At 41.0% G+C, this 17,126-nt stretch overlaps 1 protein-coding gene across 2 annotated transcripts in view; it reads left to right on the top strand.

The window, feature by feature from the left end:
* Nucleotides 1–2,040: 2,040 nt before the first annotated feature.
* The window catches only part of tfec (transcription factor EC), a 38,039-nt gene continuing 22,953 nt past the window's right edge, over nucleotides 2,041–17,126 (top strand). For both annotated transcript variants that reach the window (XM_058077312.1, XM_058077311.1), the window contains exons 1-2: nucleotides 2,041–2,080; nucleotides 9,077–9,285. In XM_058077312.1, the coding sequence (XP_057933295.1) occupies nucleotides 9,088–9,285 (198 nt within the window). In that variant the 5' untranslated portion in view covers nucleotides 2,041–2,080; nucleotides 9,077–9,087. The remainder of the gene's footprint in view (nucleotides 2,081–9,076; nucleotides 9,286–17,126) is intronic.

The raw sequence follows: 17,126 nt of genomic DNA, 5'->3' as shown, positions 1-17,126 counted from the left end.
AGGGGTGCTGGAGCCTATCCCAGCTATGTTCGGGCGAGAGGCGGGGTACACCCTGGACTGGTGGCCAGCCAATCACAGGGCACATATAGACAAACAACCATTCACACTCACATTCATACCTATGGACAATTTGGAGTCGCCAATTAACCTAGCATGTTTTTGGAATGTGGGAGGAAACCCGAGGGTGGAATCGAACTCGGGTCTTCTAGCTGCGAGACCGCAAATGAACTTGCCGTTTATATTGAGACTCCATACAGTTGCATGTTGTTGTCAGTACTAAAAAATAAAGGCTTGACTTTCAAATTTTGACAGCAATGTGACTTTGGCGGTCCTACCGTCTTCTGCATAATGACGACCATGAGCACGTCGTCATCCTCCACTGGTGTTGATTGTGTTTGTTCGGCTGATGAAGGAGCAATATGGAGGAGGCTGGATGGGCACTCGTCCATCGCCCATAAAAATAGCACACTCTCTCTCTCGATGAGGAACAAACAGACGAGCATGTGTGTGTGTGTGTGTGTGTGTGTGCATATTGAAAGGCACTTCATTAGTCGCTTTTCTTCCGGCAGTCTCGCCTCTGAGAGAAGTGTTCAATCAAGCCCAAAAAGTGATCAGAGGAGATGCCCCTTCTTCTCACGTGCACTTCACAAAATGTGTTATTTTAGAGCAGAAGCACTTGAAAAATACACCCATGCACAGCTTAGTGATACAGTGGAACCTTGGTTAACGTCTGCCCTGGTTAGCATGTTTTTTTGGTTTATGTCGAAAATGTACACCACAATTTTTCCTCAGTTTTTGTGCATTCTCCATTTAGTTTAATTTGGCATACGTCTTGTTTTCATTCATTCATTCATTCATTTTCTACCGCTCATCTTCTCGAGGGTCGCTGGAGCCTATCCCAGCTGTCTTCACGTGAGAGGCGAGGTACACTCTGGACTGGTGGCCAGCCAATGACAAGGTACATATAGACCAGGGGTCAGCAACCCGCGGCTCCAGAGCCGCATGTGGCTCTCCAGTTTCTTTGTTGCGGCTCCCTTTGCAATGCTTGAATATTTTTTAAGCACCCGAGTGGTGAAAATGCACATCTTCGTTATGAGTTTACAAAAATCCAACTTTGTGTGAGACCATGAATGCATCCTGACTGAGTTCTGACTGGTGACTGAATGAGCAGACAGGATGCTATCCAGTTCTCTCTGACAGGTTAACATGAAGGGAAATGAGTAATACTTTGAGTTATTTGAGTTATTAATTATTATTAAGGATTATTAAAGAGTTATTTGACGATTCTAAAAAATAAATTAGAGCTCATTTAAAAACAAAAGTTTATCTCCAGTACTAGCAAGAGTACTCCAACTCGTCTTTTTTTTTTTCCCTCCAATGTTGTTTTAAACATACAACGTTTTGCGGCTCCAGGCTATTTTTCTTTAGTGGGCAAGTGGGTGAAATGGCTCTTTTCATAGTAAAGGTTGCCGACCCCTGATATAGACAAACAACCATTCACACTCACATTCATACCTATGGACAATTTGGAGTCGCTAATTAACCTAGCATGTTTTTGGAATGTGGGAGGAAACCGGTACCTGGGGAGAACATGCAAACTCCACACAGAGATGGCCGAGGGTGGAATTAACCACTCATCCGCCGTGCAGCCCGTTTTCCTCATCAAGGGTCTAAATATAAATCACAATATGGGGGAACTATGGCGGAGGTCTGTGTTCTCCGAGTGCTTTTCCAGCTTGCTTTTGTCGACCCGGCAACCATAGGAGACTCAGAATTGATTGGAGGACCATGTCGTGCCATCACGAGATGCCCCTAACATACAAAACGCGACTAAAACATGTGATTCGTGCAAAGGAAACAACAAACTGGCACCATGACTTGGCGGAGTCATCATCCTCATCACTATTTGGGTCAAGAATACGGGTCACTTCCCTTTGCACCCAGCTCCAAGGTGCCCGAAAAGAGGAAACTCACATGGGTTTAAATCTTGGGCCCTTTCACTTGCCCATCTTTGTGACAAAACGTAAACACTAGGTTCAAGTCCAGAAGAAACCCGTCAGCCAGCCTGCAAAAACTACAGGTAATTAATATCATTTTTTCAATACATCAATGCTGCTTATTAAATGTATTAGATGAACTGCTGTTATGTAACACTCACCTTTTCAATCTTAGATTACTTTGCCTATAATAATGCATGGTGGAAAAATACTGTATTGTATATTATACTGTATATTATATTCACTACTGTATTATCTTCAACAAATATAATCAAAAATAGCATAAATATTTAAAAAAATTGTAATTGGCAATAGTGTCATTATTATTATTGGAGGGTTTCATCCCATTCAATCATGTGGCAAATGGTATATACAGTATTCTCCCCAGTAGTATAATCGATATCAGCATGCAGTACTGGTTCAAGGTGAGGGGAATATCTAGGGTTTCTATTTATTTTTGCTGTGCAAGGTCAGAATGACACAGCAGGAAAATCTTCCTCCTCAAAGTTCCCCAAGCGTCTTATACTTCCTCATGTTAAGTCACCTGATTTTATTTACAATACGTTGAAGCAAACTTCTCCAATCGTGCAGACTGGCAGGCAATGTGGGCACACTGCTTGGATAAGAGATTCTTAAAGAAAAGTGTTTCTGATACCTTGTTTGAAAAGTCGGATCGCCCTCTGTTGAGCTTGGTTACACATATAAGCCTCCATCTTGTCAAATTCATGCATTGATTTGTTGCTGAATCTATCTCTATATATATCATAATGGTGATGTCACATTTCCCTTAAATACATTACACAGGCTGTAGGAAGTCATAGTGTTGAATGTTTCTGCAAATGCAAGTGCACTCAATGGAGTGCACTCAGATGGTAGGTTCAACCCCATCAGGAAATGTGCAAATTCAGCAATTTCTATACTGAAGAAACTATTACAAACAATTGGAATTATAAAGAAAATATACATTTATAATAGTTAAAGGAGGGGCACGGTGGTCGAGTGGTTAGTGCGCAGACCTCACAGCTAGGACACCCGAGTTCAATTCCACCCTCGGCCATCTCTGTGTGGAGTTTGCATGTTCTCCCCGTGCATGTGTGGATTTTCTCCGGTTTCCACTCACATTCCAAAAACATGCTAGGTTAATTGGCGACTCCAAATTGTCCATAGGTATGAATGTGAGTGTGAATGGTTGTTTGTCTATATGTGCCCTGTGATTGGCTGGCCACCAGTCCAGGGTGTACCCCGCCTCTCGCCCGAAGACAGCTGGGATAGGCTCCAGCACGCCCCGCGACCCTTGTGAGGATAAGCAGTAGAAAATTAATGAATGAATAAATATGAATATTTATCTTGTGTTTTTTTAAACCAATTTTCATTATGATGCTTCCCCTGACCGTGCATCACTGATGGGGTCCAGCAGCACAGATTTTAATTTTATGTTTTTTTTTTTTTTTTTGCACTGGGCACACAGTATTTGTTTTGCAATCTGGGGCCATCACTCATGTCTGAGTCATGCCTGATTTGCCAAGTCATACACACACGAGGAATTTATGTCACACCATCAAACAGGAAGGGAAGGAAACCACATTCCAAACAACACGCAAAGACAAGTCATGGAGGGGATTTAGCACCATCTGGTGGTTGGTACGAAGATGACGTCTGCTAGTCAAAGTGCTGCAACAACAACAAAAAAAAAATATAAAAATAAATAAATAAATAACAATAATAATGGGATAGTTCAAGCTACGAGGCAGCCGGTAATACGCATGCACCAAAAATAATTCAAAAATTATGAATAAATTATATATTTATTCCTCATGATTACAACTTACATGAAATAAATACATAAACAAATAGATACATTCATGGGTTGGGTATACTAAATATCACTCATTTTAATGTATTTTTGCAAAGGTTGCTAAAATTAAAATTAAATAAATGAATGCGTGGGGAACTGACCACTTCCATACAAAAATGTTGCCAAAAATGACAAAAAATACAATAAAATGACAAAGAAAGTCAAAAATTTAAAGTTAATAAAACAACAAATAAAACAAAATTAATAAGATTAAATAAGCTCTCGTAAATTGTGCATATTTAAATGTTCCTACTAAACTAAACCTTCTCACCATCATAACCATGGCAATAAAATAAAAACATTTATTATAATATTATATAAGATAAGCCCGCACGACACAATCCAACAACAATGTATTGTTCTTGGTGTAGTTAGGATAATGTCATCAACAGCCAAGCTGCTGTGGTTGGCAGCATCCTTAGAGAGAGAGAGAGAGAGAGAGAGAGGCGTGTATTGTTGGGGTGACGTGCAGGAAGAATGTAAACATTGTCTGCTCGGAGGCACCACTTCAAAGGCCAAATGCACTAACCTCCTCACAGCGGTGGCGCGCACTCTTGAACCGACAAAAAGTGAAAGTGAATGCTCATCCACGGTCTGCAGCCTTTTCCTGGGACGCCTCTTTGAAGTCGCAAAATGGATCTGATTGACTGGTGCAAAAAAAGTCCACAGGAAAACAATCCTTTTTGTTGTTTTCCACGGGGAGGAAAGAGGATGAAGGTTACCGACTGAGCAAAACGTTTTGCGGAAGACAAAAAATGACGCCTGAACACTGAAGGGGTATCCAAAGTGCAGCCTGAGGGTCACTTGTGGCCCAAAACTGTTTTTCATGGGCCTGCAGCACATTCTAAATATATAATTTAACAAGAAAACCAAAAAAATAAATAATTTCACAAGAATAAAGTATAAAAGAGATAAATGCTGTAGTCTAATGAGAAAATGTTGTTTCTTTATATGATATTAAATTATTTCTATATATTTTGCATCATTTATTATGATGTAAGAATACAGAATATTTGTTTTTATGATAAGATTTGCTGAAATATTATATAGCAGATGCCGTTAAATTACTTTTCCTGGTCATGTGACACACTTGTTGCTGGGCAGAATTCATAGGGCTGGCACATAGCTGCCCCATTAGCCAATGGAAACCAAACATTTATTCATTCATTCATTTTCTACCGCTTTTCCTCACAAGGGTTGCGGGGGGTGCTGGAGCCTATCCCAGCTGTCTTCGGGCGAGAGGCGGGGTACACCCTGGACTGGTGGCCAGCCAATCACAGGGCACATATAGACAAACAACCATTCACACTCACATTCATACATATGGACAATTTGGAGTCGCAAATTAACCTAGCATGTTTTTGGAATGTGGGAGGAAACCGGAGTACCCGGAGAAAACCCACGCATGCACGGGGAGAACATGCACAGAGGGTGGAATTGAACCCTGGTCTCCAAGCTGTGAGGTCTGCGCGCTAACCACTCGACCGCCGTGCTGCGGAAACCAAACAAACAAACAAAATACAACAACAATGGCTGCTTTGTATGAAATAGAAATCTCCCTGTAAGGCTTTCCTACTGCCTCCTACGCCTTTTCAGCAGCCATGTGCTCATTATGCGTAAGGAAGCCAACCAGATGACATAACATGAATATAAAGCACTTAAGCGGCAACTTTAATAGGCCACATCATATTCTTTGGAGGCGAATGGAATCAGAACAAGGACACGGACAAAAACGCTTTAAAAACACAAGACCAGAGGGGTGACCTAAGCTCTTCACACCAAACGGATACAATAATAATGAGCATAACGACGGCCATAGAGGCTGCCGGTGCCCCCTCACCATTATGTTGGCTTACTGACTCACGTCAGAGTGAATAAAAAGCCTTGCGTTAAGCGAAAGAGAGGGAATTAGCGGTAAAAGAAAGCAAGTAAATAGCTGCTTGAGTACGCCACAACAAAGGCGAGACAAGTGTGGATGAGAGCGAGTGGGCTACGGAAGCCTTGATGAGAGGACGATGGAGTGGAGGTGATGATGAGTGGAGAGATGTAAAAAAAAAAAAAAGTTCTTTGGGGAGAGCTTTTAATGAGGCAGACGCTGTGTGTGTGTGTGTGTGTGTGTGTTGTCATCTGTGACACGATGATACTCTTCACTTCCTGTCTCCACTTGGGTGGGAGAGCATTTGAGGACGACATAACTAGTAGAAGGAATAAAGTTATTAACTCAGCTTTGTGCGCTCTGCTGCTCTTCAGGACCAAATGAAATGTTTTTAAGGACCTCCTACAAAAATGCCAGTCAAAGATCTTCTATAAAATAAGAACAACTCTGCTGTTTTTGAGGATCTACCACAAACACTGTTTTTAAGGACCTACCGCCAGCCAAAGATCCTCTGTATTGTTTTTAAAAACACACTGCAAAAACACTATTCAAATATCCTCAATACTGTAGAAGCATTCTGCTGTTTTTGAGGACTTACTGCAAATCGCAAATGAATAATCATCTATATAACTGGTGTGCACAGCTGTTTTTAAGAACCTCCTACAAAAATGTCAGTCAAAGATCATCTATAAAATAAAGACAACTCTGCTGTTTTTGAGGATCTATGACAAACACTGTTTTTAAGGACCTAATGCAAGTCAAAGATCCTCTGTATTGTTTTTAAACAGACTGCAAAAACACTATTCAAAGATCCTGTATACTGGAGGAGAACTCTGCTGTTTTTGAGGATCTACCACAAACACTGTTTTTAAGGACGTACTGCCAGTCATAGATTCCGTGTATTGCGGGACTGCTATGCTGATTTTAAAGCCATACTGCAAAAACACTAGTCAAAGATCCTCTACATTGAAGGAGCATTCTGCTGTTTTTGAGGATTTACTGCAAATCGCAAACAAATAATTATCTATGTCACTGGTGTGCACAGCTGTTTTTAGGGACCACTTACAAAAATGGCAGTCAAGGATCTTCTATAAACTAAGGAGAACTCTGCTGTTTTTGAGGATCTACCACAAACACTGTTTTTAAGGACGTACTGCCAGTCATAGATTCCGTGTATTGCGGGACTGCTATGCTGATTTTAAAGCCATACTACAAAAACACTATTCAAAGATCCTCTATACTACAGGACCATTCTGCTCTTTTTGAGGATCTACCACAAACACTGTTTTTAAGGACGTACTGCCAGTCAAAGATCCTTTGTATTGTTTTTAAACACACTACAAAAACACTATTCAAAGATCCTCTATACTATAGGAGCATTCTGCTGTTTTTGAGGATCTACCACAAACGCTGTTTTTAAGGACCGACTGCCACCAAGATGCTCTGTATTGTGGGACTGCTCTGCTGATTTTAAAGCCATACTACAAAAACACTAGTCAAAGATCCTCTACATTGTAGGAGCACGCTGATGTTTTTGAGAATTTACTGCAAATCGCAAATGAATAATTATCTGTATCACTGGTGTGCACATTTGTTTTTAAGGACCTCCCACAAAAATGCCAGTCAAGGATCTTCAATAAAATAAGGAGATCTCTGCTGTTTTTGAGGAGCTACCACAAACACTGTTTTTAAGGACCTAATGCAAGTCAAAGATCCTCTGTATTGTTTTTAAACACACTACAAAAACACTATTCAAAGATCATGTACACTGTAGGAGAACTCTGCTGTTTTTGAGGATCTATGGCAAACACTGTTTTTAAGGACCTAATGCAAATCAAAGATCCTCTGTATTGTTTTTAAACACACTGCAAAAACACTATTCAAAGATCATGTATACTGTAGGAGATCTCTGCTGTTTTTGAGGATCTACCACAAACACTGTTTTTAAGGGCCTACTGCCAGTCAAAGATCCTCTGTATTGTTTATAAACACACTACAAAAACACTATTCAAAGATCATGTATACTGTAGGAGAACTCTGCTGTTTTTGAGGATCTACCACAAACACTGTTTTTAAGGACCTAATGCAAGTCAAAGATCCTCTGTATTGTTTTTAAACACACTGCAAAACACCATTCAAAGATCATGTATACTGTAGGAGAACTCTGCTGTTTTTGAGGATCTACCACTGTCCTAACACTGTTTTTAAGGACGTACTGCCAGCCAAAGATCCTCTGTATTGCGGGACTGCTATGCTGATTTTAAAGCCATACTGCAAAAACACTAGTCAAAGATCCTCTACATTGTAGGAGCATTCTGCTGTTTTTGAGGACTTAACAAAAACACAAATGAATGATGATTTGATGTTTTTGAGGACCTACTGCACAAAAAATAGTCAGAAAACCTCTTTTGGACAGGAGTGCTGTTTTTAAGGAGCTACTGCTCGTCAAAGAGAAGCGATGCCCTCAGGATGCTACGGAAGCACCGTAAGAGGTCTCGCACCTTCCACCTGAGCCTGGAGGCCTTCGGTTATCTGTCTACGTCATCTACAGAGCAACAGGAAGCCTTGAGTATCACAGCTGGATAAAACAACATATGAGATAATAAAAGCGTGGCATCTCAAGCAAAGGACAATGTGTCGGCGTTGTAAAACCATTCTGCAGCCAATTGGAAATGGAGCACGCCAGCTAATGATAGCCAATTACGCTGGAGGCAGGAACACCTCAGGGCTCTTGCTCTGATGCTGTCCGGGTTGGAAAGCTTTCTCCTGGGTAGCATGGCCAAGGAATAATGGGATATATTCTTGGTGTGTCGAGGCGCTTACACACGCACAGACAAAGCACAAGTGTTGTTGTCCCGACGTAAAACATTCCGACGGGAATGCGGCGAGATGGACATTTTCTGAAAGTGATGCCATTATTTTAAGACATACATTGCCTGGCGGAGGTATTCTTGCAATGCTGGTGACAGGCGGAAGAAAGGCCTTCCAGACATAAACGATATTTATGGTAACGGAAAGACACATAAAGATGGTTCAAGTCCTGAACAAGTCTAAAACCCGACTCCGCCATTCAAACTGATCAAGTGATCCATGTTAAATCCCGTCCTGTTGCGTGTTTCTTGTTATTTCTGTCCTGTTAGTATAATCCAATCGATGCAGCCACACACTCTGGGATGCAAATTGAATTATTGGACTTAAAACCCCCACAAATCAAACTGTGACGTGTTTTTTTTTCCCTTTTGATCTCCCACGCTGATACTGTCCCTGAGTTGATTGAAGGTAAAGCAGATTAGACACTCCAAGTCCTGATTCAGGATGTATTAATAAAGTATTGCATTTAATTCACAGATTGTGAAGAGATGTTCCCATTCGGCACAGATGAGCGATGGATGATGCATCAGAGAGATGACAAACAGGATTTATGGGACTCTGGACTGCAGCCACGTAGCTGGATTCAGTTCTGTAACACACGGCATTGCTTCCGGCCTCAGTATCCTTATCCTTATGGTGGCGGAGTACAAGCTCATGCTTTGTACCGCTCCCAAAACACATGGAAGGTAGGTGTGCCACTGCACGTCCAGTATACCGGTATATAATTAGCAAACGACCAGGCTACAGTACATAATAACAACACATTTTATGGAGTCATCTTCGCAGTTCGCTCTCTCACTCACATCGCTCTCAAACTATGGCTTATTATTCGTCAAAAATAATAAAAGTCATATGATCACTAGGTGTCAGTAATGTTATATAATGATACATTACCTTCCATAACATTATCTTAACACTGCATGTAATGTCAGCCACAGTGAAAATAAGTTCTCCTCCCATTCCGTGTGGAAGTGGTATGTTTTTGGCTTCTTACTTAGTCCTTCTTACCGAATCTGTTTGACACCCTTTTGTTACAATACAATACAAATAAATTGGAGGTAACTCGTTAGCGCCAGTAAACAGTTTGTCACCAATTAACCGTAATAAACGAGCGACGACTGTAAATAACCAATGAAATGACACAGATGGACATTTAACATCACTAGTACCATTTTTAGCCATGCCTGTTAACATTAGCATTTGGAAACACAAGACATGTTCTGGAAAATGAGAGAAAATGAATTAAATAGTGGAGCTGCACGGTGGTTAGCGTGCAGGCCTCACAGCTCGGAGACTTCGATTCCATCCTAGGGTTTCCTCCCACATTCCAAAAACATGCTAGGTTAATTGGCGACTCCAAATTGTCCATAGGTATGAATGTGAGTGTGAATGGTTGTTTGTCTATATGTGCCCTGTGATTGGCTGGCCACCAGTCCAGGATGTACCAGACAGTTGGGATAGGCTCCAGCACCCCCCGCAACCCTTGTGAGGATAAGCAGTAGAAAATGAATTAATTAAATCATTTTTCTCACGTTCTTTACAAAGTGTAGGAGTCTGAATTTGGCAACACCAAACGACTCCCCAGATTGACAACAGCGAGAAGGGAATAAATCGAAATCCACAAGGCCGATATGAATCAAGGAGAAGGAAGAGAAAACATCCCCGACGTTAGATGGGGGACTGATAGACTTCAAAGCATTGTTGCGCGATGCGTTTGGCTTTTGTAGGAGGTCTTTCATGTGTTAAAGTTGCTCAGGTCAATGTGTGTGTGTGTGTGTGTGTGTGTGTGTGCGTTTGAGTGTGAGAGAGGCTATCAGCCTGGAGGTACAAGCTGGCCCTTTCAAAAGGATGAGAGGTTTGCTGAGAATGTGCTTGGAAATGGAGCCTCTTGGATGTTAATCTGATATTTTATAGATGTCACTTGGAGAGAAACGTTGGGTACAGAAGAACGGCTGCAGATAGCATACGAAGATGCCCCCTCGTGGTTGTAGGCAGCATAGAAATGATATTCAAATGTCTAAATATATTGCTAAAACCCCTAAAATAACAACTTTTTATAATTCAGTAGGAACTCATACATATATGTAAGCCTATTTTGTGCAAACTGGGATGCAAATAGTATAATAATAATAATGCAGGGATAGATAACCTGCGGCCCATGGGCCATGTATAGCCCACAAGAGTGTTTCAAATGGGCCGTCAGGCATTTTTAAAACCTAATAAAACCTCATATTAACGCTATCAAAAATTCCCCCAAATGTACAAATATAGATGTCCATGAAAATGTTTATTTTCCCACTTTTGCTAGCTTGAAGTTGGCGTCTGCATTGATTTCCCATCAACATTTGCAATAAAAGTGCCTGACATTCCCATTGAATAACATGAGTCTCTCTAAAATTTGGACTGGTATTGTATAATAATAACTTTTGAGTCATTTGAGTTAGCGTGGTCATTGGAGGACTTTAGAAAAACCAAGATGGACCTTGAAAGGGGACAACACAATTCCCCAATCCTGACATAATGCATTCCAAAAACAAAAACAACAACTCAAATAAATCAGTTTTCTTGCCAATACCTTCAAAGTGTCACGTTTTGCATGTAATCCTACATCTAAGTTCTTGTGAGAACCCGGTCCTGTGTATCACTAACATGCATGGCGGAGCCTGTAGGTCATGGTGGGAAGCAGGCGTGCCGTGGGACCAACCGGGATCCCAACGACTCCAACCACTGTACCGTACCAACAACAACAACAAACCAAAGTAAACTACATGATGTGAGGACGAGGGTTCAGCCAGGACGTTTTTTTTTTTTTAGCACTACAGAACCAAATGCACGATTGCGCAACATGCAGGACTAGTTCGGACCACCCATCTGGACTGGCTGAGTGCCTGGGCTTGACTGGACTATCTGAACCAGAACGAATGAATGAATGGAGGCGCATTGTGCAGTGACTCAGGTGGTGCAGGAAATATAAAAGTAGTCAAAATAATAATAATGATAATTATTATTATTATTGCACATGCTAACAATAATCAACAGGTACATGTTATATGTTTACTGTGCAAAAACTACAACAAAGTGACTTCACCTCGGTGGTTTTTGACCTTTGGCAGAGCAGTTCACTATAAATTAAATTAGTTAATGAAATGAAGCGTAAACTGTCTTGTCCGCTGTATGCTGGAGGGGTGGGAGGGGTGAGGGACCACAACAACCTTACTGTTCTTTTAACTCACTTCTATAAAAAGAAAAGTGTAGATAAAGCAACATAATGTAATTTCTCCTGAAATGAAATGACATTTACTATAGTAGGGTTCGGACATGTGTCTTTGTTCCTGACCCCTGACTTTTCCTAAAGTGGCCGCTTCAAACCAAAACAAAACTGCTTCTGGATAAAAACATATCATAATCCCTTATGGGTATGGTGGTGGGGTGGTCTGTGGGGGCGATTCAAGGCCACCAAGATAGCTATTCACAGTGTCCAGACACACGGAGAGACCTCCGGGAGTGAAAGATGTTGTGAGGTGTTGGTATGAGACTCCCTATGACACCCCTGGGAAGAATGGTGATTAGTAGCTAAAGGGGACCGATAACATTCTGAAGCACCCATAGGCATGGAAGCTAAAGACACATATGAGATATTAAATGATGCTTTTGATGTCATTATCCTGAACCTGGTGATTAGACCTGACATTTCATCATGATAGATATACTTTAGAGTAGTCAGTGTATAGCCTAAATTGAGTCAACACAAAGTGAGCGAGTACATCTGACAGTTAACATGTCCTAACCGTGTGTCGATAGTCATCTAGCACTGCCTTAATGCTCTTGGGCATGGAATTCGGTCCACCTTCCTTCCTTCTGCTTGAGGATGCCCAACAGGTGCTCATTTTCAGGTCTGGGAATGCTCCACCCAATCATCTTCACCTTTACTGGCACATCACCTTGGAGGTGTTTTGGGCCAGTTCTGCTTCAGAACGTCAATTTGCATGTTGGAATTTCCTGACATTGAACCACAGCTTCCCCAGTGCTGACAGCACTCATACAGCCCTGACACTATTACCAAGGTAGTCACTTATGTTGCCAGATATATAAACTTAACACTGTAATGGTGTAAGCATGCTAATGTTAACATGTTAGCATTGCTAGCATGTTCACATGATCATAGAAGAATTTTTAGTCATTTAGTATATAAGTAGACTATTATATAAACACTTAGCCCTATCATGTTAGGTGTTAGCATGCTAACATTAGCATGTATAGTGCTTGGTGGAGTATACTGTGTACTGTGGGGTATATTGTGCTCTCCTAGTTATTTTCGAGTTCATTCATTCATTAATTTTTTACCGCTTATCCTCACAAGGGTCGCGGGGGGTGCTGGAGCCTATCCCAGGCGGGGTACACCCTGGACTGGTGGCCAGCCAATCACAGGGCACATATAGACAAACAACCATTCACACTCACATTCATACCTATGGACAATTTGGAGTCGCCAATTAACCTAGCATGTATGGAATGTGGGAGGAAACCGGAGTACCCGGAGAAAACCCACACATGCAAGGGGAGAACATGCAAACTCCACACAGAGATGGCCGAGGGTGGAATTGAACTCGGGTCTCCTAGCTGTGAGGCCTGCGTACTAACCACTCGGGCCTATTTTCGAGTTATTATTTATTATTATAGTAGTGTTTTTAAATCTTATAAAATGGCGACGGAAATATAGTATTATTTGTATTATTCCTATAAACATGTAAACTTTTTGCCACACATTTACAATGTTTACACTTGCACAAATCAGCATGTCCAAAAAGAAACAGAATGTACTGATGGTTTGTACCAGATTACCATGCTCTAATTGGGAGAAAATGATATAAATGTGTAATTGTAAATTAATAGAGTTTGTAAACTTCTTTTGTAATAAAGAATTCATAAATAAATACAGGAGTAACAAATACGGGCAGGATATATGATGATATGATGAAAGTGATGATGCGTTCAATGACAATGGCTGCATTCCAGCTCCACGGTGGGCACGGTCAAGGCCTTCTGCATCCTCTGTAGCTTTTGGTGACATTAATTCCATAGATGGTGCAGGTGTTGGTCAAAAAAAAAAAATAAAAAAATTCCATTCCGATTGGAAAACTCACGGCCCATACCAGCGTCCTAATCCTATTAGGCCTAATTGAGTTGAAGTCGACAGTCTTTTTCAGTTAAACTATGCTCACAGACTAATAGGATTCAAAAGGGGGTTGGGGGGGGTGAAAAGGTACAATGCCAGGAGTCGTAAATGGTGTCGGCGGTGGTGGCGGTGAAGTGGACCATCAGGGACGGTGTGTTGTTCCATGCTGGGTTCGGAGTTGTGTGTTGACGTGGGAGGGTGGGCAGTGGGCCGGAGGTCTCCCTGGAGGCTAGATAAGCTCAAAGCAGGGGGGTACAAGATTCACATAATTGGCATTCAGGCCCCCCCCCAGTGTGTTTGTGTGTGTTTATGAGCCCTGTGTGATTGAAAACAATTGCTGTATATTGCATGTGTGGATACAGTCATGTACTGTTTGAGGTCGCAGTTTAGCCGAGTGTGACAGGATCAAATTTCTGCAAAACATTCAGGAAATTTGGTTAGATGCATTTTAAGTGATACAAATGTGGATTAAAAATTGGTTAAAATCTAGTGACAGATTTATGATTAATACCAAGTTGTTGAATTGTCCGAGTATAAACAGGTGATGTTTATGATGAAAATAAAATCAACCATAAACAGGTTGGTGTTTTTTGGCCTTGTGACTACGCCGTGATGCTATCTTCGCGTCTGTGTCCACCAAGGAGACAAGATGAGCGGTCGCGATAAGCTTCACGCACAATTAAGGGAGGTCAGAGTGGGACGGTGTTTCGTTCGGCAAGGACACGCAGACGTGGCCCTGGGAGCTAACCTTTTTGGGGTTGCCCACGGCCAGAGGTGCTACACTGGATCCCTCCTTTGAAGAAGGACACATCCAGAAAGGATTGGAGGGACAAAAGAGGACGGATAGGATGAGCTTGTGACCTGATGTGCCCTTCCTCTGGGAAGAGACGGAAGCATTGGCAGACGCGTTTACATCCAGTTTAGTCAAGCTATATTAATAACTAAATGGACAACGTCCTGTATTGACCCAAATATAAAACGAGGACACAGGGTGTTTAGTCTAAGCAGTGCTGCTTAAATACTGGGACAGGCCCCCCTTGGGTGTTGTAGTGAGGTGTCGGAGGCCAGTACTCATAAAAGTAGTTCCAGGTTGGCTTTGTTAGTGTCTTCATGCTTGAACGATGCTGGTGCCAGCATCTCATACAGTGGTTTGTACAGACAATATACACCAATATTACAAGTTCTTAAGAGTAGGTGAAAAAGGGGTGTGAAAAAAGAATGGAGAACCACTGGTCGAGGGTGTTTTATGTCACTTGTGCTCAAGCGTTCCTTTGAATCATCACAAAATTTGGTATACAACTTCCTGGAACAGCGAGATTAGTTGAAAGGCCGCCATCAAGCAAAAACGTCTTTGCAGGGTGGGACTTAGAATCCAATTGTCCATAAGTCATTGACCATTTGTCTAATAATTAGAGTATTTTGAGCTGTATTCCATGTATGCTAGCATGTATCCCAAAGCACTTTAACGCCATTCACGTTTTTGGCTTTCTGGAACAGATGTGGATGTGAAAAATTTATGTTTTTTTATGATTAAAAAACATTATTTGGTTAGAGTACATTTTGTCAGAGCTCTTGGGATGGATTAATGATGATAACCAAGGTTCCACTGTATTATGAAAGGTGGTGGCTGTCCAGTGGCCTGTTACCTCACTAAAAGTTGTACATTCTGTATTAATTCTGTATTAATACCATTCTGTATTAATACAGTGGTGCCTTGGTTAACGTCATTAATCCATTCCAGAAGGTCCAAACCAAAATGGACTTAAACCAAAGCAAATTTTCCCATAAAAAATAATGTAAATCCAATTAATCCGAATACCTAATATCCCTTTTACCTACTTTTGTTGGAGAAAAAAATCCCCCCCCCCAAAAAAAACAAAATCACAAAATAAACACATTATTCTGCTGCAACCAGAATTAGCAAAGATGTCAAAAATAAATGAAACTAAACTAGAAAATAAAAAAACAATCGTGAGGATGACATGTGCTATGTTTACCTCCGATTGCCACGAACATGTTACAATAAGTTTGAATGCTTATGTTTTGTTGTTGGCACCAGAAATGAGTGTTCCGCACCGCAAGCATTAGCAATGATGACAGCTTCCATCTTTTAACTTCCTGTCGCCGAATTCCAAATCTAAATTAGCAGAGTTAATTCCATTTGAAACCAATTCCGGTATTTTTATTTATGTGATATGAGTGCTAAGTTTGATATTTTGCAGTTATGTAATACAGGAAGTTCCTTTGACGATTCCCAAAATCAAAGCTAGCATAAATGCGCCCCGACACAACCGCTCGCATTCATGGGCGAGACGAACAGAATCAAAAAAGTCTTAGGCGGAATTGAACCACACTATGTCGTCTACTTTGTAATCACATTAAAGTGGAATTGCCATCATATTTTTCCTAATCCGATTACATCTCTGTTATCGCTTGGGTAAATTGAATTTTCTTTGTTTCCTGCTCGTCCCCGTTTGACCGTCGTTTTTTTTTTTTTTTTGAAAGACGGCAAAAAGGTCAAAGAGCAGTGCCAACGATAAAAAATGCCACTTAGGCTCGCTTCTATTCCTGCTGATGTGACTCACAGTCATCCACGTTTACCCTAAAGTGAGCAATGCGTTGCCAATGGCCCGTTAAAAGTGATTCAGACTGTGAAAAATCCAGTGGCACAAACTCCTCAGTGCAGTTATGGGAACCTGTTGATGTGGAAACGATGGCCTATCGACAGAAAATGTGTTAATTTGGGTGCATTTAAGGGCTTCTCCCAGGTGTACAACTTTTAGTGAGGTAACAGGGCACTGGACAGCTACCGCCTTGGTTATCATCATTAATCCATCCCACAAGCTCTGACAAAATGTACTCCAACCAAAACATTTTTTTTTATCATAAAAAAACGTAAATTTTCCACATCCACATCTGTTCCAGAAAGCCAAAAACGTGAACACAAAACATGTTTTTATAGTTTTACCAACATGGACACCACCTTCATGTTTTGCCATGACTTATTTCATGAATTTTCTCAGGTTTTCTTTTGATTACACATGCAAAATAACCCACAATGGAGCCACATGAACTTCTTTCAGGACATGCTGAATCGTGTCAACTTGATGTAGGCAAGTTCTAAATAAACTAAAGCATTGAATGAAAGACAATGAGACATACATAGTATTATCATATCACATCAATAAAAGATTTAACCAACAATCAATATAATAACAATTACCTAAAAATGTCATCCAATACTTCTCTACAAGAGAGGAGAAATATGATCTCAGGGAAGAACTACATTTGAAACACTTGTTGTTACTATGCTAGGACTACGTTAAAAAGCCATAGCATTTCAGTATGTGG

This window comes from Doryrhamphus excisus, chromosome 7, assembly GCF_030265055.1.
Source record: "Doryrhamphus excisus isolate RoL2022-K1 chromosome 7, RoL_Dexc_1.0, whole genome shotgun sequence".
Taxonomy (NCBI): Eukaryota; Metazoa; Chordata; class Actinopteri; order Syngnathiformes; family Syngnathidae; genus Doryrhamphus; species Doryrhamphus excisus.
This window is presented reverse-complemented; position numbering and strand designations above follow the sequence as displayed.